Here is a 22,299-nt window from a genome sequence, read left to right as displayed (position 1 = left end):
TCCCCATGATTGTGTAACCTACAGAACTAGACTGAGAGACCATTTTAAGGGCTTTGCAGGTGTTTTGAGTTAATTAGCTGATTAGAAAATTTCACTTTTTGAATGGAATTACTGAAATAAATCAACTTTTTCATGATATTCTAATTATATGACCAGCACCTTTACATTGAGTATTATATACAGTTTGATGCCATGGTGTGTCAATGAACGTAGACTAAAGTCATCCATGTATTACTTTAACTTAGGATCTCATACATCATTTTGACTATTTATGTCAAAAAATAAAAAATATTTATATTAAAGGGCCCTATTATGGCATTTAAAATGTTCCTAATATTGTTTTGGGAGTTCCCAACAACAGTTTTACATGCATGCAATGACAAAATCACTTTTGTTGTGTTATAATATGGATTTATTTTTACCTGATTTGCTCAGTGACTCCCTTATGAATCGTTCAAAGATTCATTTTTCCAAACACCTCCTTTGCGTGACACTAATCTGCGGTGATTGGTCAATTTGATTTATGTTAGACCATAGCCCAAAGTTTAGTGGTAAACACCCAATCGGTCATGGTTTGCGATAGCCCAACGCATAAACATATTGATAAAGCACTGCAGTATTACACCAAGGCTATGGATAATATTGCTCCATTTATGACAACTCCAATATCAACGACAAACATTTCACATATTTCAAAACAACTGACAGCGGAGACCTAACGTTAGTAGCTGCGCTGAGCGTACACAACACACATTTTGGTAGTAAATATGAACTGTAGCCTCTGACTCTCCGCATGCTCGTCCCTGGGCAGTGATAAAATGACGTGAACACAGCACAAGGTTCGGGCTATACTTCTGTGGTAGTAAATATGAATAAGTGGGCGTTGCCAATATGATAATTTGTCACCTTGATGTCACAACGAAAGGTAAAAAGACTCTTGGAAAAACAATTCATTAAACTGACTCAGAGTCGACTCTTACTTTTGAGAGACAATAACTTTTTATACGAACAACAGCAAGTGATGAGAGAGAAAGACAACAGCATGTGGTGAGAAAGACAACAGGAAGTGATGATAGAGTAATATTACAAATATAGAAGGACACGTAGACATCAAGAGGTGAATAGTGTATGTTGACTGTGTGTGTGTGTGTGTGTGTGTGTGTGTGTGTGTGTGTGTGTGTGTGTGTGTGTGTGTGTGTGTGTGTGTGTGTGTGTGTGTGTGTGTGTGTGTGTGTTGAGAAAGAAAGACAACAGCAAGTGATGAGAAAGAAAGACAACAGCAAGTGGTGAGAAAGACAACAGGAAGTGATGTGAGAGTAATATAACAAATATAGAAGGACACGATAGACATCAAGAGATGAATAGTGTATGTTGACTGTGTGTGTGTGTGTGTGTGTGTGTGTTGAGAGAGAGAGAGAGAGACAGAGAGAGAGAGAGAGTATATGTGTGTGTGTGTGTGTGTGTGTGTGTGCATAATGTTAAATATGTATTTTGACTGAAAGTAAATTGTTACTGTAATAAAAACAAAAAACTCTTCGAGTGATTCCTGTATTTACATAAAATGGTCTTCGCTGAGCCCCGGATGTCCTTCAATGCTGCAAACGCCCCTGGCATTCGACTCCCTGCTAAATATGGCTGTGGTATCACATGAGTATCAAAAGTGTAAGCAAACCAACAGAATTCAACTTCACTGTCGGTGCTGTTAAATGAAATGATCGTACTGTAAGTAAACATGCCTCATAGTTTGTGGATATTTTTGGTTATACATTTTAAATTCACAGATTAACGGTGGCTTTACTCTCCAGGTTGAAAAATGAGACCAAACGGGACAGAACCAAAATGGCTCTTCACACTGATCCTTGCATTTCACATCACATCTATACATGTTGAAGGTAATGTACAAATGACAATGTCATGTAAATGCGCATCTGTTCTGATGCATGCATTATTAAATCACACGTCTCTCTTTTTTGTTTCCTGGGGAAAAAATCAGTCTTGTGCATAATTTCTTAAAAATTATCATAATTTACTTTCGATAACTTGACCAACCACTGTAAAATTAGTAGATAATTCACATTTAATTCAAATAATACTTTCTGATATTTTAATTTTTAACTTTCTCTTCCAGCTTCTCATGATGATGATGATGATGTGAGGATCCTGATAGTGGGAATGCGAGGCGACTCCAGATTCAGCGCTGCAGAGATTCTGTCAGGAAGGAAAGACGGTGGACAGGAGGACAGAGAGATTGTAAAGACTCCAGTAATTACAGACGAGGGTCGTAGAATGATGCTGGTCACTGGACCAAACCTCTGTGAGGACGACACAGCGAGACAGAGCTTCACAACAGCGCTGTTTCTCTCGGCTCCTGGACCTCACGCCGTTTTAATGCTCCTGAATCTGGAAGATCAAGAATCAGAAGAGTGTGATGTTGTGAAACGAGTCCAGGATCTGCTGGGAGCAGAAGTTCTTCACGCCTGCATTGTTCTTCTGCAGCAAAATCACCAGGAACGTTTGACAGGAGCATCCAGAGGGATCGCTGGAGAAATGATCAACGCATGTGGAGGCAGATTTCACATGATCAGAGACTCTGAACCCAAACCTGCTCAAACAGCAGCTCTCGTAGCGGAAATACACAAGCTAGTTCAGCTCAATGCTCACAGGTTTTATTCACAAACGTTAAAAACAGAAGACACGAGTCAAGATGTGCATGAAGAAAATCAGCTCTTGTCTGTAATATATGACACTTTAGGAGGAGCAGCTGGAAACATAGGATGGATTTCCCTTGTTTCATTTACAGCTCTTGTTGTTTACACTAAAGGAAATGACAAAATGTTGATTTTTAGGGCGATATTTGCAGCGCTTGTGTTGTTTTTGGTCTATCTAAGACATGTTCTGAGTCCATATGTTGCTATACCGCTAAATTTGGCCTTGATAACATCAATTGCAACTATAATTACAAGAGACAGCAGAGAAATCGAAGGATTTCAGCAAAAGTTTAGTAGAAGTAGCACTCAAAGCGTCATAAATACCTTAGCGTATACACTAGTAATTGCTTTAATTGATCTATTGTTTATGTGGATAGCAATTATGTCTGTACCATTTGTTCTGGGTTCATCTCTGGTCTTTGGGACAATCATCAGCGTCAGGTCGTGGTCAGAAGTGCTCATCGCGTGTCACGCGGCTCCTGGAGTCACAGCCGGGGCTTATGCATTCATATTTCACAATGAAACGATTAGTCGTGAATCTCCAGTCTTTGTGCTCGGGTCATTTCTGTGTTGTATCATTGGGGCGACACTTTCAATGGGGTTTGTGACTGTGTTTGCTCTACTTGGTGTGGAGATGACAATAATGCTGCTAATATCAGGGCTTACAATGGCATACTGGCATTTAATGACTGAAACTCTAGAGAAAGTGACCGGTTTAACAGTTTTTGGTCTAACAGTAACAATGTTTTTTCCATGTGGTTGTGTGCTCACTGGTTCAGTCTTTCTTATTTTAGGGCCGATGATGAGTTTTCTCAAAGTACTTATGGAAAGCTTGGTCAGTTCTTACTTGTTTTATGTAGCATTACTGTTAATAGTCATTTGGAGAAAGCTGACTGAATCAGTTCAAGTCACAAACAGTGACTAAATTATAATTGTTGCTAAAGCTCTGTATCAAAACATCTATTAAATATCTGAAAACATTGCTTTGCATTAAGTGTTTTTAAATATATATGTGCTTTTAAATATATATATATTATATATATATATATATATATATATATATATATATATATATATATATATATACACACAGTGCCTAGCGTAAGTGAACACACGAATGCTAAAGGTGACTAAAAAGAGGAATAAAAAATAATCTTTTGGAAATTGATCTTAATGCCATAATTTAAAAAATTAGGAAAAATCCAACCTTTAACGACACCAATTGTCTTTGTGAATAAATAATGTATCGTAAATGAATAAAAGTTCTTCCTTAAAATACAGTTCCATAAGTCAGGACACCCCTATGTTAAATTCCCATAGAGTTAGGCAGATTTTTATTTTTAAAGACAGTTATTTCATGGACCAGGATAATATGCATCCGGGTAAAGTTCCCTTGGCCTTTGGGATTAAAATATCCCACATCATCATCACACACACTTCACCATACCTAGAGATTAGCATGGTGCAATTTCTATAAGATCATCTCTCAATGCAAATCATACCAGCTATTAGCCAAACTGAAATAACACCATGTCAATCTCTAGGTATGGTGAAGTGTGTGTGATGATGATGTGGAATATTTTTATCCCAAAGGCCAAGTGAACTTTATCAGGATGTATATTATCCTGGATCCATGAAATAACTGTCTTTAAAAATAGAAATCTGCTGTCTCTATGGGAATTTAACATAGGGGTGTCCTGACTTACGCAACCTGTTTTTTAAGGAAGCACATTTATTTATTTACGATACATTATTCATTTACAAAGAAAACACGGGGTCCTTAAAGGTTGGATTTATCCTCATATTTTTAATTAAGGCATTAAGATCAATTTCCAAAAGATTATTTTTTATTCCTTTTTTTAGTCAACTTTAGCATGAGTGTGTTCACTTATACTATCCAATATATATATATATATATATATATATATATATATATATATATATATATATATAGTCTACATTTTGGCAACTAATAAGTTTAAGATGTTTTATATATAAATAAGCTTTGTAATATATTAAGCCTTTTACATATTTTTTAAGTTTGTTGTGGACTTAGACAAACTATCTACAATAGTGCATTTATATATTCATATATTTTCTTTCAAACAGTCGTCTCATGTTCCTTCATGTTGAGTACGTGTATTTAAATCCTTTATATTTTTTCAAAAGATCTCTTGATTTTCTGCAGTGAACTGAATTAAGCTGAATTTTGTTTCACCATTTCGATTGGATGTTCTCTTTAACACGATCGAGAGTTAGTTACATATTTGGAATATAAAACAGGGAATTGACAGAATGTTTGAGATGAGCAAAATTCGCACAGAACCGATCACCCTTTGCCCATACAAAACCTGTCATACTGGTTTAGTGTCTAGTTGAGCATTTACATTATTGTCGAGCACAAGAGTCTTAGCGAAGCAAAAGACAGAACAGGACTACAATTACAGTGTTTCTAAATAAACTGACTGTAAGTAAAAAAAATGTTTAAAAAAAGCCATTTCCAGTTTTTTATGATCTGGGTAATTTGAGTCACAGATGTTTAAAGTTACATTTGGCTACATGTATTCTTTAGGTTGTACGATTAAATTAACCAAGACAAAATCCCAGTTGCTTTTTACACTTATTCTGGCATTTCACATCATGTCTGTACTGGCAGACGGTAATGTACCTTCTCTTTACTGTTAAACTAATATGTTTATAAACTTTAATGTTTCTATTTTTTTTTTTAATAAATAGTATAATAACTCACAACTGTCTTCATTTACTAAATCTAATGTCATTCCCAAACCTATATGACTTTCCTTCTTCTGAATTTGAATATTGGTCTTGTTTTCCTGTATAAATCCCTAAAAAGATAAGCAAAATTTAATACGACAAGGCTTGTTTTCAAAGAACATATCTTTCTCACTCTATTTTTCCTTTTTTGCATTTGCATTCCTTCTTTCTCTTCCAGCTTCTCATGATGATGATGATGATGATGATGATGTGAGGATCCTGATAGTGGGAATGCGAGGCGACTCCAGATTCAGCGCTGCAGAGATTCTGTCAGGAAGGAAAGACGGTGGACAGGAGGACAGAGAGATTGTAAAGACTCCAGTAATTACAGACGAGGGTCGTAGAATGATGCTGGTCACTGGACCAAACCTCTGTGAGGACGACACAGCGAGACAGAGCTTCACAACAGCGCTGTTTCTCTCGGCTCCTGGACCTCACGCCGTTTTAATGCTCCTGAATCTGGAAGATCAAGAATCAGAAGAGTGTGATGTTGTGAAACGAGTCCAGGATCTGCTGGGAGCAGAAGTTCTTCACGCCTGCATTGTTCTTCTGCAGCAAAATCACCAGGAACGTTTGACAGGAGCATCCAGAGGGATCGCTGGAGAAATGATCAACGCATGTGGAGGCAGATTTCACATGATCAGAGACTCTGAACCCAAACCTGCTCAAACAGCAGCTCTCGTAGCGGAAATACACAAGCTAGTTCAGCTCAATGCTCACAGGTTTTATTCACAAACGTTAAAAACAGAAGACACGAGTCAAGATGTGCATGAAGAAAATCAGCTCTTGTCTGTAATATATGACACTTTAGGAGGAGCAGCTGGAAACATAGGATGGATTTCCCTTGTTTCATTTACAGCTCTTGTTGTTTACACTAAAGGAAATGACAAAATGTTGATTTTTAGGGCGATATTTGCAGCGCTTGTGTTGTTTTTGGTCTATCTAAGACATGTTCTGAGTCCATATGTTGCTATACCGCTAAATTTGGCCTTGATAACATCAATTGCAACTATAATTACAAGAGACAGCAGAGAAATCGAAGGATTTCAGCAAAAGTTTAGTAGAAGTAGCACTCAAAGCGTCATAAATACCTTAGCGTATACACTAGTAATTGCTTTAATTGATCTATTGTTTATGTGGATAGCAATTATGTCTGTACCATTTGTTCTGGGTTCATCTCTGGTCTTTGGGACAATCATCAGCGTCAGGTCGTGGTCAGATGTGCTCATCGCGTGTCACGCGGCTCCTGGAGTCACAGCCGGGGCTTATGCATTCATATTTCACAATGAAACGATTAGTCGTGAATCTCCAGTCTTTGTGCTCGGGTCATTTCTGTGTTGTATCATTGGGGCGACACTTTCAATGGGGTTTGTGACTGTGTTTGCTCTACTTGGTGTGGAGATGACAATAATGCTGCTAATATCAGGGCTTACAATGGCATACTGGCATTTAATGACTGAAACTCTAGAGAAAGTGACCGGTTTAACAGTTTTTGGTCTAACAGTAACAATGTTTTTTCCATGTGGTTGTGTGCTCACTGGTTCAGTCTTTCTTATTTTAGGGCCGATGATGAGTTTTCTCAAAGTACTTATGGAAAGCTTGGTCAGTTCTTACTTGTTTTATGTAGCATTACTGTTAATAGTCATTTGGAGAAAGCTGACTGAATCAGTTCAAGTCATAAACAGTGACTAAATTATAATTGTTGCTAAAGCTCTGTATCAAAACATCTATTAAATATCTGAAAACATTGCTTTGCATTAAGTGTTTTTAAATATATATGTGCTTTTAAATATATATATATTATATATATATATATATATATATATATATATATATATATATATACACACAGTGCCTAGCGTAAGTGAACACACGAATGCTAAAGGTGACTAAAAAGAGGAATAAAAAATAATCTTTTGGAAATTGATCTTAATGCCATAATTTAAAAAATTAGGAAAAATCCAACCTTTAACGACACCAATTGTCTTTGTGAATAAATAATGTATCGTAAATGAATAAAAGTTCTTCCTTAAAATACAGTTCCATAAGTCAGGACACCCCTATGTTAAATTCCCATAGAGTTAGGCAGATTTTTATTTTTAAAGACAGTTATTTCATGGACCAGGATAATATGCATCCGGGTAAAGTTCCCTTGGCCTTTGGGATTAAAATATCCCACATCATCATCACACACACTTCACCATACCTAGAGATTAGCATGGTGCAATTTCTATAAGATCATCTCTCAATGCAAATCATACCAGCTATTAGCCAAACTGAAATAACACCATGTCAATCTCTAGGTATGGTGAAGTGTGTGTGATGATGATGTGGAATATTTTTATCCCAAAGGCCAAGTGAACTTTATCAGGATGTATATTATCCTGGATCCATGAAATAACTGTCTTTAAAAATAGAAATCTGCTGTCTCTATGGGAATTTAACATAGGGGTGTCCTGACTTACGCAACCTGTTTTTTAAGGAAGCACATTTATTTATTTACGATACATTATTCATTTACAAAGAAAACACGGGGTCCTTAAAGGTTGGATTTATCCTCATATTTTTAATTAAGGCATTAAGATCAATTTCCAAAAGATTATTTTTTATTCCTTTTTTTAGTCAACTTTAGCATGAGTGTGTTCACTTATACTATCCAATATATATATATATATATATATATATATATATATATATATATATATATATATATATATAGTCTACATTTTGGCAACTAATAAGTTTAAGATGTTTTATATATAAATAAGCTTTGTAATATATTAAGCCTTTTACATATTTTTTAAGTTTGTTGTGGACTTAGACAAACTATCTACAATAGTGCATTTATATATTCATATATTTTCTTTCAAACAGTCGTCTCATGTTCCTTCATGTTGAGTACGTGTATTTAAATCCTTTATATTTTTTCAAAAGATCTCTTGATTTTCTGCAGTGAACTGAATTAAGCTGAATTTTGTTTCACCATTTCGATTGGATGTTCTCTTTAACACGATCGAGAGTTAGTTACATATTTGGAATATAAAACAGGGAATTGACAGAATGTTTGAGATGAGCAAAATTCGCACAGAACCGATCACCCTTTGCCCATACAAAACCTGTCATACTGGTTTAGTGTCTAGTTGAGCATTTACATTATTGTCGAGCACAAGAGTCTTAGCGAAGCAAAAGACAGAACAGGACTACAATTACAGTGTTTCTAAATAAACTGACTGTAAGTAAAAAAAATGTTTAAAAAAAGCCATTTCCAGTTTTTTATGATCTGGGTAATTTGAGTCACAGATGTTTAAAGTTACATTTGGCTACATGTATTCTTTAGGTTGTACGATTAAATTAACCAAGACAAAATCCCAGTTGCTTTTTACACTTATTCTGGCATTTCACATCATGTCTGTACTGGCAGACGGTAATGTACCTTCTCTTTACTGTTAAACTAATATGTTTATAAACTTTAATGTTTCTATTTTTTTTTTTAATAAATAGTATAATAACTCACAACTGTCTTCATTTACTAAATCTAATGTCATTCCCAAACCTATATGACTTTCCTTCTTCTGAATTTGAATATTGGTCTTGTTTTCCTGTATAAATCCCTAAAAAGATAAGCAAAATTTAATACGACAAGGCTTGTTTTCAAAGAACATATCTTTCTCACTCTATTTTTCCTTTTTTGCATTTGCATTCCTTCTTTCTCTTCCAGCTTCTCATGATGATGATGATGATGATGATGATGTGAGGATCCTGATAGTGGGAATGCGAGGCGACTCCAGATTCAGCGCTGCAGAGATTCTGTCAGGAAGGAAAGACGGTGGACAGGAGGACAGAGAGATTTTAAAGACTCCAGTAATTACAGACGAGTACTGATTTACTGATTATAATTACTGATCTACGTCAGAGCATGACAAAATGTTGATTTTTGGGGCAATATTTGCAGCGCTCGTGTTGTTTATGGTCTATCTAAGACATGTTCTGAGTCCAGATGTTGCTATACCGCTAAATTTGGGCTTGATAACATCGCTTGCAACTATATTTACAAGAGACAGCAGAGAAATTGAAGATTTTAGCAATTGTTTCGCAGAAGTATAGCAACAGTCCACACTTCAGAGATTCCATAGGAGATTTCACAGCCAATGTTTTAATTCTTCAGATAATTGTTTACTCAGCAATTATATAATTTCTTCTGGTCTTTGGGACAATCATCAGCATCAGGTCGTGGGTCAGATGTGCTCAGGGGCTTAGCACCAAATGTTGAGCCCCAGTTACAGAACCAAGGAGTGGACCCCTCACAACACCAAATATATATCAACATTTCTTTTTGGGCCCGTTACTCAGTTCCACTATTACCCCCGTGTCTGACGCCCGTGCTCATCGCGTGTCACGCGGCTCCTGGAGTCGCAGCCGGGGCTTATGCATTGTTTTTTTCACAGTGAAACGATTAGTCGTGAATCTCCAGTCTTTGTGCTCGGGTCATTTCTGTGTTGTATCATTGGGGCGACACTTTCAATGGGGTTTGTGACTGTGTTTGCTCTACTTGGTGTGAAGATGACAATAATGCTGTTAATCTTAGGATTTACAAATGGCATATTGGCATTTAAAGTGATTGGTTTTACTTTTCTTACACTTTTTTTCATGTGGTTGTGTGCTCATTGGTTCAGTCTTTCTTATTTTAGGGCTGATGATGAGTTTTCTCAAAGTACTTGTGGAAAGCTTAGTCAGTTCTTGTTTTATGTAGAATTATTTTTAGGAGCATTGAAGTCATCATGTAATCATATTTTACCATTTGTATTTTTATATGTAATATTGTAGTGTTTTTTATAAATGATTTATCTGTGCACTTCATTATTTTTTTTTAATTCATGTATACCTTATAATCTTTAATCAAATACGTTACCCTTCCCTCCGCCCTCGAAACGACTTCTCTTTTCTTCCGGTAAATCTGGCTCCATTTTGTTAGCAACGCCCAACCTCCAACGATCCAATCAATTCCCGAAGGAGGAAATCAAGCCCCGCCCCACATTTTTTTTCTAATTTCAGAAGCCGTTTCACTCGGATATACGTCACAATAAGGAAAAAAGCACTATCTCAACTTCCGTTTCATGACGACTTTAATAATTTGGAGAAGAAACAGCGACAACACCACCAAATGACACCATGTCTATGTTTATATGATATACACACAAATACATATATTTTACATTCGTAAATCAGGAAATCATAAAATGGCTAATAATAGTAATGTGTTATAATTTAATTACATCAGCAAAGACATTAAGTTAATAAGTTATATAAAAAAAGGCTACTGTGGCAGTAATATACAAATGGCAATCGGTTTGGTTATTACCTTTATTGATTAGGTTATTGATCACCTGAATATGATAGCATGGTATGTCCAAAACATGGTAATGTCTTGGTATTTTAAATGCTTTGGTGTACTGAAACTGTTTTGTTTAAACATGTCTTTACCTGCAATAGTCATTCATAGTCGTAGATGTTGAATTAAAAAAGAAATGACTGGCTTGGATTGTAGGCTAATTGATTAGGTCAATATTCTAATTGTGTCCTACAGTTGAGAACCTGTTACAAACGATTGTGTTCATAAGTGAGCAATCCGAATGATTATGACTGAATCACCAACCAAACAGATAATTTTACTAACAGTTAACGTACTCAAAATAGTTATTAAATAGCGAATCTTCATCGCTAACGTTACTAGTTCTGATTATAAACATGCATCACAAAATACACGACAACACTGGCAAAATATTGTAAGCGACGGTGTTCCCTGGTCTGAATACAACAATATTTAGATTCAAACAAAGGTATTTCAGTAATATTTTACCAGATTACCGCAGTATTGTTCTGACGCGCGTTCAACAGTCCAGAGTTCAGTTGGACGCCAGTGATTGACAGCGACTCTCAAGCCCCGCCCCTTGAGCTGAAACAGGAAATATGATTTGTAAGGAAATATGCCGCGCGGCTGAAATTAATGTTCTTATTGGTTTTTGAGTAGCCTATATAAAAGTTGTCTATTCTGCCCGTGCTTTCGGTTTTGATATGTGTTGTATAATAAACTATATCATTACTCATTATAAGTGGACATTCGACTCCTGCTAAATATCGCTGGGGAATCACACTAGTATTAAAAGTGAAAGCAAACTAAAATGATTCAACTTCACTGTCACTGCTGTTAAATGAAATGATCGTACTGTAAGTAAACATGCCTCGTTGTTTGTGGATATTTCTGGTTATACATTTTAAATTCACAGATTAACAGTGGCTTTACTCTCCAGGTTAAAAAATTAAACTAAACAGGACAGAACCAAAATGGCTCTTAACACTGATCCTTGCATTTCACATCACATCTATACATGTTAAGGGTAATGTACAAATGACAATGTCATGTAAATGTGCATCTGCTCTAAACTGTTCTGATGCATGCATTATTAAATCACACATCTCTTTTTTTTGTTTTGTTTTCCTGGGGGGAAAAATCAGTCCTGTGCATCATTTCTTCGATAACTTGACCATCCACTGTAAAGTTGGTAGATCGTTCAACTTTAATTCAGATAATACTTTCTGATATTTTCATTTTTAACTTTCTCTTACAGCTTCTCATGATGATGATGATGATGTGAGGATCCTGATAGTGGGAATGCGAGGCGACTCCAGATTCAGCGCTGCAGAGATTCTGTCAGGAAGGAAAGACGGTGGACAGGAGGACAGAGAGATTGTAAAGACTCCAGTAATTACAGACGAGGGTCGTAGAATGATGCTGGTCACTGGACCAAACCTCTGTGAGGACGACACAGCGAGACAGAGCTTCACAACAGCGCTGTTTCTCTCGGCTCCTGGACCTCACGCCGTTTTAATGCTCCTGAATCTGGAAGATCAAGAATCAGAAGAGTGTGATGTTGTGAAACGAGTCCAGGATCTGCTGGGAGCAGAAGTTCTTCAGTACTGCATTGTTCTTCTGCAGCAAAATCACCAGGAACGTTTGACAGGAGCATCCAGAGGGATCGCTGGAGAAATGATCAACGCATGTGGAGGCAGATTTCACATGATCAGAGACTCTGAACCCAAACCTGCTCAAACAGCAGCTCTCGTAGCCGAAATACACAAGCTAGTTCAGCTCAATGCTCATAGGTTTTACTCACAAACGTTAAAAACAGAAGAGACGAGTCAAGATGTGCATGAAGAAAATCAGCTCTTGTCTGTAATATATGACACTTTAGGAGGAGCAGCTGGAAACATAGGATGGATTTCCCTTGTTTCATTAACCGCTCTTGTTGTTTACACTGAAGGAAATGACAAAATGTTGATTTTTGGGGCAAAATTTGCAGTGCTTGTGGTGTTTATGGTCTATCTAAGACATTTTCTGAATCCAGATGTTGCTATACCTCTAAATTTGGCCTTGATAACATCAATTGCAACAATATTTACAAGAGACAGCAGAGAAATAGAAGATTTTAGCAGAAGTAGCAGCGATCCAAACTTCAGAGATACCATAAGGCATTTGATAGCATATATTTTCATTCGTTTAATACTTATGTCCATAGCAATTATGTCTATACCATTTGTTCTGGGTTCATCTCTGGTCTTTGGGACAATCATCAGCGTCAGGTCGTGGTCAGATGTGCTCATCGCGTGTCACGCGGCTCCTGGAGTCGCAGCCGGGGCTTATGCATTCATATTTCATAATGAAAAGAAGAGTTGTGAATCTCCGGTTTTTGTGTTCGGGTCATTTCTGTTTTGTATCATTGGGGCGACACTTTCAATGGGGTTTGTGACTGTGTTTGCTCTACTTGGTGTGAAGATGACAATAATGCTGCTAATATTATGGCTTACAATGGCATATTGGGATTTAAAGAGTGAAACTCTAAAAAAAGTGATCGGTTTATCAGCTCTTACACTGTTTTTTTCATGTGGTTGTGTGCTCACTGGTTCAGTCTTTCTTATTTTAGGGCCGATGATGAGTTTTCTCAAAGTACTTATGGAAAGCTTGGTCAGTTCTTACTTGTTTTATGTAGCACTACTGTTAATAGTAATTTGGAGAACTCTATTAAATATCTGAAAATATTGCATTGCATTATGTTTTTTTTAAATATATATGTGTTTTTAAATGTATGTGTACATTTAAAACAAGAGTCATTTCCTTCAGCAAAATTCGCTCAGATCTGATCACCCTTTGCCCATACAAAAAAAAACCTGTCATACTGGTTTAGTGTCTAGTCGAACATTTACATTATTGTAGAGCAGAGCAAAAGACAGAACAGAATTTACAATTACAGTGTTTCTTTATAAAAAAATAAAATAAAATAAAAAAGGGCCATTTCCAGTTTTGTTGATCTGGGTAATCCAAGTCACAGATGTTCAAAGCTACATTTGGCAACAAGTATTCTTTAGGTTGTACGATTAAATTAAGGCTGCAGTCGGCAAGATTTTTTTTTTATGATATTCACTGAAACCGACAATATGCTCCGACAGAACAACATAAATCAACCGGTTTTAGAAAAAAAACACGTGCTTCTACTTCCACCTAGAGCCTGTTATTTGATTTGCAAAAACCCACCGCTCCCGGTTCTTTTGGTTCAATCAGCGCAGGGCTGTGTGAGATCTGACAGTTCGTGCACACGCCACAGATTACAATATACACGCACTGACGAGCACGAACTCGATGGGAGGGTGCTTGGTGGTAGTGAGGGAGGGCCATGAAAGTCCCCTCAATCTGCCAGACTTGACGACTGCAACTTTAACCAAGACAAAACCCAAGTTGCTTTTTACTCTGATTCTGGCATTTCACATCATGTCTGTACAGGCAGAAGGTAGCGTATCTTCTCTTTAATGTTTAAACATTTTTAAATAAATAGTATAACTATAATAACTCACGACTGTCTTCATTTGCTCAATCTAATGTCATTCCCAAACCTATATGATTTTCCTTTTTCTGCATCAGAATATTGGTCTTGTTTTCCTGTATAAATCCCTAAAAAGACAAGTAAAAGTCAATACAATAAGGCTTGTTTTCTGTCTTTCTTACACCATTTTTCCTTCATTGCATTTGCATTCATTGTTTCTCTTCCAGCTTCTCATTATTATGATGTGAGGATCCTGATAGTGGGAATGCGAGGCGACTCCAGATTCAGCGCTGCAGAGATTCTGTCAGGAAGAAAGACGGTGGACAGGAGGACAGAGAGATTGTAAAGACTCCAGTAATTACAGATGAGGGTCGAAGAATGATGCTGGTCACTGGACCAAACCTCTGTGAGGACGACACAGCGAGACAGAGCTTCTTAATAGCGGTCAGAACACAATAGATGGTCAGAAATGGAGTGGCCTTCCTGCAACCATCCGTGACAGAAGACCAGACCTTAAAGAAAAAATATCAAGGTGAGTTTTCCACTCCGTCTTCTGGACCTTTTATACACCCTCTCTCAGAATGGCCGTCCCCTTGCGGAATAGGCAGAGATGTTCCTGGAGCTATCTTTGGCAGTTTACCTGGACGACGCAGAGCTGATGACTCTTTATCACGCAGGTTTGAACGAACCATTGTACTCACAAATGCCCTGGATAACTAGCAACTGCTTATTAGAACAATACGTTTTATATGCTCTTCTGCTGAGCCGGTCTCTGAAAAACTCCTCATCCTTTCTGTTAGACCAGAGATGTCTCCAGGCCCTGACCAAAGTCAAGAGATGGCTCCAGTCCCTGACCAGAGTCTAGAGATGGCTCCAGTCCCTGAGCAGAGTCCAGAGATTGCTCTAAAGTCCAGAGATGACTCCGGGCCCTGACCAAAGCCCAGAGATGGCTCCAGCCCCTGACCAAAGTCAAGAGATGGCTCCAGCCCCTGACCAAAGTCCAGAGATGGCTCCAGCCCCTGACCAGAGTCCAGAGATGGCTCCAGCCCCAGACCAAAGTCCAGAGATGGCCCCAGCCCCTGACCAAAGTCCTGAGATGGCTCCAGTCCCTAGCCAGAGTCCAGAGATGGCTCCAGTCCCTGACCAAAGTCCAGAGATGACTCCAGGCCCTGACCAGAGTCCAGAGATGGCTCCAGCCCCTGACCAGAGTCCAGAGATGACAGAGTCCAGAGATGGCTCCAGCCCCTGACAAAGTCCAGAGATGGCTCCAGCCCCTGACCAGAGTCCAGAGATGGCTCCAGCCCCTGACCAAAGTCCAGAGATGGCTCCAGCCCCTGACCAAAGTCCAGAGATGGCTCCAGTCCCTGACCGGAGTCCAGAGATGGCTCCAGCCCCTGACCAAAGTCCAGAGATGATTCTAGGCCCTGACCAGAGTCCAGAGATGGCTCCAGACCCTGACCAGAGTCCAGAGATGGCTCCAGCCCCTGACCAAAGTCCAGAGATGACTCCAGGCCCTGACCAGAGTCCAGAGATGACAGAGTCCAGAGATGGCTCCAGCCCCTGATCAATGTCCAGAGATGATTCTAGGCCCAGACCAGAGTCCAGAGATGGCTCCAGGCCCTGACCAGAGTCCAGAGATGGCTCCAGCCACTGACCAAAGTCCAGAGATGGCTCCAGCCCCTGACCAGAGTCCAGAGATGGCTCCAGCCCCTGACCAGAGTCCAGAGATGGCTCCAGCCCCTGACCAGAGCCCAGAGATGGCACCAGTCCCTGACCAGAGTCTAGAGATGGCTCCAGCCCCTGGTCAAAGTCCAGAGATGATTCTAGGCCCTGAACAGAGTTCAGAGATGACTTCAGGCCCTGACCAGAGTCCAGAGATGACAGAGTCCAGAGATGGCTCCAGCCCCTGACCAAAGTCACGAGGTGGCTCCAGCCCCTGACCAGAGTCCAGAGATGGCTCCAGCCCCTGACCAAAGTCCAGAGATGATTCTAGGCCCTGACCAGAGTCCAGAGATGGCTCCAGCCCCTGACCAAAGTCCAGAGATGACTCCAGGCCCTGACCAGAGTCCAGAGATGACAGAGTCCAGAGATGGCTCCAGCCCCTGACCAAAGTCCAGAGATTATTCTAGGCCCTGACCAGAGTCCAGAGATGGCCCCAGCCCCTGACCAAAGACCAGAGATGACTCCAGTCCCTGACCAGAGTCTAGAGATGGCTCCAGTCCCAGAGCAGAGTCCAGAGATTGCTCAAAAGTCCAGAGATGGCTCCAGCCCCTGACTAGAGTCCAGAGATGGCTCCAGTTCCTGCCCAGAGTCCAGAGATGGCTCCAGTCCCTGACCAAAATCTAGAGATGGCTCTATCCCCTGACAGAGTCCAGAGATGACTCCGGCCCCTGACCAGAGTCTAGAGATGGCTCCAGTCTCTGAGCAGAGTCCAGAGATTGCTCAAAAGTCCAGAGATGGCTTCAGCCCCTGACCAGAGTCTAGAGATGGCTCCAGTCCCTGAGCAGAGTCCAGAGATTGCTCAAAAGTCCAGAGATGGCTTCAGCCCCTGACCAGAGTCTAGAGATGGCTCCAGTCCCTAACCAGAGTCTAGAGATGGCTCCAGTCCCTGACCAAAGTCTAGAGATGGCTCCAGCCCCTGAGCACAGTCCAGTGATGGCTCCAGTCCCTGACCAGAGTCTAGAGATGGCTCCAGTCCCTGACCAGAGTCTACAGATGGCTCCAGTTCCTGACCAGAGTCTAGAGATGGCTTCAGTCCCTGAGCAGAGTCCAGAGATTGCTCAAAAGTCCAGAGATGGCTGCAGTCCCTGACCAGAGTCTACAGATGGCTCCAGTTCCTGACCAGAGTCTAGAGATGGCTTCAGTCCCTGAGCAGAGTCCAGAGATTGCTCAAAAGTCCAGAGATGGCTGCAGTCCCTGACCAGAGTTCAGAGATGGCTCCAGTCCCTGATCAGAGTTCAGAGATGGCTCCAGTCCCTGACCAAAGTCCAGAGATGGCTCCAGTCCCTGACCAGAGTTCAGAGATGTCTCCAGTCCCTGACCAGAGTTCAGAGATGGCTCCAGTCCCTGTCCAAAGTCCAGAGAATGCTCCAGTCCCTGACCAGAGTCCCTTATGTCCCTGGCCAGAGTCCCTCAATAGCCTGCACCTGAAAGCTGTGACCCTCATTATCACTCTCAGCAATCAGCACTCACTATATCAGCAGTCAACTTCCTCACCATTGTTGTCTGGTCCTGTTGTGCGTACGCCAGAACCTGTGCAGAATTCACTTTATAAATCCCAGTCAGCGGAAGATTGTGCACACATGAGTCTCCTCCCCGAAATAAACAGATATGGAGCTTAGTATTTTTTAATAGTATTTTTAATTGATTTATATTTTTAATGGAAACGGATAGACCTTGTTGTGCGTTATTTGCAAGAAACTATTTTCTCAGACAGACTTCTATTATCATGACAAGAAATTATCTCTGTAGTTAAAACATTGAAACACAGCATGCCAGAGGAAAAGTGTTCGAAAGCATTGCATCCACAACAAATATTTCTATTTATTGAATATAACAAATGTTGTAACTTGACAGTAATGATAATTCATTGCATATTTAATCTAAATGTTTATATCAGAAGTAAAACATAGTTTAAACCATTCTTTTATTTATTTAAACTATATAGTTATTGTGAACATGCACTGTATTTATGAATCGGACTCAAAATGAAGATTTACGGTTTTACTTCATCTGCCGTTATAGATAGGCATATACGTCAGTTTCACTAAACGGCCCAACGCGCTCACTGGCGCGGACATTTAAGAAGGGATGGATACATACTATTCAATTTACATATTAAAACTAGTGTATGAAATGGCAAATGTAATTGATATAATTGAATTATCATTTTCATTTTGCTCCAAACGTTGCACAAATGTAATGGAAAATGTAAATTTAAATAGGCTACAGAAATGCATTGCCATTTTACATATTGCATTGTCATTGTACATATTGCATTGTCATTTTGCATATTACATTTCAAATTGAATATTGCTTCCCATATGCTTTCATAATTTGCTTCAAGTGATAGGCTTGGTGAGTGAAATTATATTTGAATTATCTTTCTGTATATGTATAATTTTCTTTAGATTTTCTGTCTAAAAGTGACTAAAAAGGCATGTAACTCCAGCTCACCATCGGGGTGTCACCAAACTGCTCCATCTCCAAAACGTTTGTACGCATGGGTCAGAGTTTGCATGCAGCTGTGGAAATTTTCCCGTCAAGTTTGTTTTTATTAATCACAACTTTTGTGTCGGAAGCGGCATATGCATCTTTCAGGGCCTGTTTTGTGCGTACGCAACGGTTATAAATGAGGCCCCATGGATGTAAGCCGGCAACACCGTCCATCGCTGTGTCCATCAGAGTCCTCGTGGAGTTCGAGGGAATGGAAGCCAGCCCCGCCCACCCTCCTGCCACTAAGAGTGACTACCAGCTAAGCTCTATGAACAATTCTCAAGAGAGTGGAGAGTTGAATTCCTTTTACCCAATGAAGATACCTGTATGTCAATCGTTTTCAGTCATGTAAAAGGTGCATTGTGTAATATTTCTGAGGATCTATTTACAGACATGCAATATAAGATCCATAACTATGTTTTCAGTGGTGTATAAAGTCCTTGAATAATGAAACGTCATGTTTTTTTAACTTAGAATGAGACATTTATATCTCCATAACCGCGGGCGCCCCCTTCTATGGAGGTCGACATATTGTGTGGTCATGTTTCTAGCGTAGCCGACAGCGAACACACAGCGCTACAGAGCGCGTTTCCTCCCTACCTTGAACAAGAAGTTTTCAGTGGTGTATAAAGACCTTACTTAATGAACCGTTATATTTGTATTACCCTTAGAATGAGCAGTTTCTGTCTACACACACCGCGGGTTCCCTTACATTGAAATGCGCCGACATGTTTCTACGGTGGCCCTAAATGGACAAACGCGTTTTGTTACTATGTTGCTCTTTGTGCAAGGAAGCAAGCTTAGTTCAGCGAATAAAACACTGACACAATGATGAACAAGTAACAATAATATTTGCAATAACATGGTTTTACTGAATAATTAAGTAAACATAATTTCTTAATTTATCCTTGTAAAGAAACCTCATTGCTGAACTGGCTACTCTCTGCTGTCTCAGACAATGACATATTTTCTTGTCGGCCACCGTAACTTTTGTTGGTTGCAGTTCGTAACCTCACCACTAGATGGCACTAAAAATCACACACTGCACCTTTAAAGGGTTAGTTAGTTCATCCAAAAATGAAAATTCTGTCAGTAGGCCTACTCTCCCTCATGTTGTTCCAACGCCGTAAGACTTTCGTTCATCTTTGGAACAAAATGGAAGATATTTTTGATGAAATCTTAAAGCTGTCTCACTCCTTCATAGGCTTCTATGTAATTCCATTCTGCCGGGCCGGCCCAGAAAAGTTGGGAAAACATTGTTAAAATAGTCCAAGTGACTGCAGTGGCTCAACCTTAGTTTATCAAGTGACTAGAATACTTACATTTATACTTATTATTTATTTTATAGCCGCAGCGATGGACTTGACAGGACTTTCTGTTTGTTTTCATAAGTTCCTCAGTAGGCCTACTGCATTGTTCTTCTGCAGCAAAATCACCAGGAGCGTTTGACAGGAGCATCCGAGGGATCGCTGGAGAAATGATCAATTAATGTGGAGGCAGATTTCACATGATCAGAGACTCTGAACCCAAACCTGCTCAAACAGCAGCTCTCGTAGCGGAAATACACAAGCTAGTTTGGCTCAATGCTCACGGGATTTACTCGGTATTGAATGAAAAACAACAGTTATATTCAGAAAGGCTGGAGCTGTATTCAATAACGAGGTATTAGCATAGACAATAAAAAAAAGTGTATTAGGCGTGTATATAATCGGTTAGTGAATACCAACGACTCTAAGTTACCTGCGACTCCACCGAGCAAGGACACCGACAAGGCACTTGAGTATTAATTTCTTGTTGTTTATTTTATTTTCTTGTTGTTTCCTTTCTCTTCTACACAACCTTTCATCTGATCTCTCCGTTTGTGAGCTCTTTTACACTGTGTAAACTATTTACACTATTACTAACAGACGCAAATCACGTCGAAGTAGGGTTGGGCGATATAATAATTATCGCGATATAATTTTTTCTCGATTAAAGATATCAAGAGTTTGATAAATATTCGATTTGAAACTCATTTGAACCGCGCGCCACACGGACCATTTATCTGCTCGGCTCAAAGTCCAAACGGCAGCGCAGCGCGAGCTCACTAGCAGACGCGTTTACTCTGATCTCTCTATCTCACGAGATCCAGTGAGAAGCGCTTGAATTCAGCGAAGAACACATGTCTCCGTGATTTAAACCAGTTTAAAGTCAGATGAAACTGCACTGACAAACAGGAGAAACACTGTTCGCAACAATACAGTCAGAAGGCTTTTCCGTCTACAATTTCCCATCATTAACGTTAGCCAAGTAATATTAACTGCACCATGAAATGTGGGATATACATATTGTATTGTATTATATTATTAATGTTTAAGACAATATATTAAAGGACTATATAATTACAATATTTAATTAATAATGTATTTAGTCTACTGTTTTTCATACAAATACCATAGAAACCATAAAGTTATATTTTGCTAAGATAGTGAGGTGCTATAGGCCATGCCTGGTTTTATCTGTGGTTATCATGATCTAAATGAATGTTACTGTCAGGGTTGTTGCAGGATGCCGAAGACGAGGACCCGGGAACTGAAGTAGAGTTGATTTATTTACAAACTAAACTTACAGGAACATACAGAAACAAAGGAAACTCCAGGACTTCAAAAACACAACCTTACATCGACGACGACCAACAAACACTGAGGGAAAACACAGGGCTTAAAAGAACTGGGACTAATGGGATAATTAACTGAACACAGATGAAGAAACTGAACACAAACGAGGAGCGGGAAAAAACTAACAGGACTGAACCAAAATCACAAAAGACGGGGGTGAACAAGATCACAAAACTGAACTAATAACACATAGAAAACGTGACAGAACCTCCCCCTCCCCGAAGGCGCATCCTCGCGCCGTATAACATCCAAAGGGGTGGGAGGGTGGGCGCCCTTGAGGCTGACGAGGGCATGGTGGTGCAGGGATGGGAAGCCTCCAGGGCGGAGCTGGTAGCTCGGGGAACCGGGGTGGAACAGGCTGTGGGCGTGGCCAGGGCGGAGCAGGCTGTGGGCGTGGCCAGGGCGGAGCAGGCTGTGGGCGTGGCCAGGGCGGAGCAGGCTGTGGGCGTGACCAGGGCGGAGCAGGCTGTGGGCGTGACCAGGGCGGAGCTGTCGGACCCGGCTGTGGGCGTTGCCAGGGCGGAGCTGTCGGACTCGGCTGTGGGCGTGGCCAGGGCGGAGCTGTCGGACCCTCGGGCGTCCAGGGCGGAGCTGTCGGACCCTCGGGCGTCCAGGGCGGAGCTGTCGGACCCTCGGGCGTCCAGGGGGCGGAGCTCTCGGACCCTCGGGCGTCCAGGGGGCGGAGCTGTCGGACCCTCGGGCGGCCATGGCGGTGAGGACCCTTCGGGCGGCCATGGCGGTGAGGACCCTTCGGGCGGCCATGGCGGTGAGGACCCTTCGGGCGGCCATGGCGGTGAGGACCCTTCGGGTGGGCGCCCCCCCAAAATTTTAATGGGGAAATTGACAGGAAAGGGGGGATCCCGCAGCAAAGGGGGTCTTGGGCTGGGCAGAACCAGCGGTGAAGAGGGCTTTGAGCTAAGCAGGACCAGCGGCAAAGGAAACTCTGGGCTGGACAGGACTGACGCAGGATCAGTGGGCTCTGGTGCATTTGGTGCAGGATCAGTGGGCTCTGGTGCAGGATCAGTGGGATCAACGGGCTCTGGCGCAGGATCAACGGGCTCTGGCGCAGGA

At 40.5% G+C, this 22,299-nt stretch overlaps 3 protein-coding genes across 4 annotated transcripts in view; all 3 read left to right on the top strand.

Moving 5' to 3' along the window:
* The first annotated feature begins 1,630 nt into the window (after positions 1-1,630).
* Positions 1,631-22,299, top strand: part of LOC143719389 (uncharacterized) — a 47,383-nt gene continuing 26,714 nt past the window's right edge. The window contains exon 1 of one of the 2 annotated variants that reach the window (XM_077209751.1): positions 1,631-1,722. The gene's annotated coding sequence lies outside the window, so the exon portion shown is untranslated. Of the gene's footprint in view, positions 1,723-10,447; positions 11,458-22,299 lie in introns of those variants that run through there. The other variant, XM_077209750.1, reaches the window with a different exon arrangement.
* Positions 1,650-9,365, top strand: LOC143719404 (uncharacterized). Its single transcript, XM_077209772.1, has 4 exons — positions 1,650-1,892; positions 2,129-2,167; positions 5,683-7,023; positions 9,202-9,365. The coding sequence occupies exons 1-4, from the start codon at positions 1,814-1,816 to the stop codon at positions 9,363-9,365; spliced, it is 1,623 nt and encodes a 540-aa protein (XP_077065887.1). The 5' UTR covers positions 1,650-1,813.
* LOC143719390 (uncharacterized) lies at positions 8,329-14,379 on the top strand. The gene is made up of 2 exons (XM_077209752.1): positions 8,329-9,185; positions 12,098-14,379. The coding sequence occupies exon 2, from the start codon at positions 12,154-12,156 to the stop codon at positions 13,570-13,572; it is 1,419 nt and encodes a 472-aa protein (XP_077065867.1). The 5' UTR covers positions 8,329-9,185; positions 12,098-12,153; the 3' UTR covers positions 13,573-14,379.

The sequence above is a fragment of the Siphateles boraxobius genome, unplaced genomic scaffold (assembly GCF_051911475.1).
Source record: "Siphateles boraxobius isolate OS27281-9 unplaced genomic scaffold, OSU_SipBor_1 62, whole genome shotgun sequence".
In the NCBI taxonomy this organism is placed as follows: Eukaryota; Metazoa; Chordata; class Actinopteri; order Cypriniformes; family Leuciscidae; genus Siphateles; species Siphateles boraxobius.
The sequence above is the reverse complement of the archived record's forward strand: the minus strand, read 5'-3'. Positions and strand labels throughout refer to the sequence as shown.

Coding starts and splice junctions, on each gene's coding strand:
- LOC143719390 (XM_077209752.1), top strand. CDS start 12,154: ATGCGAGGCGACTCCAGATTCAGCGCTGCAGAGATTCTGTCAGGAAGG.
- LOC143719404 (XM_077209772.1), top strand. CDS start 1,814: ATGAGACCAAACGGGACAGAACCAAAATGGCTCTTCACACTGATCCTT. Junction 1,893..2,128: donor CACATCTATACATGTTGAAG/GTAATGTACAAA, acceptor TTTCTCTTCCAG/CTTCTCATGATGATGATGAT. Junction 7,024..9,201: donor ATGTGGTTGTGTGCTCACTG/GTTCAGTCTTTC, acceptor TTTCTCTTCCAG/CTTCTCATGATGATGATGAT.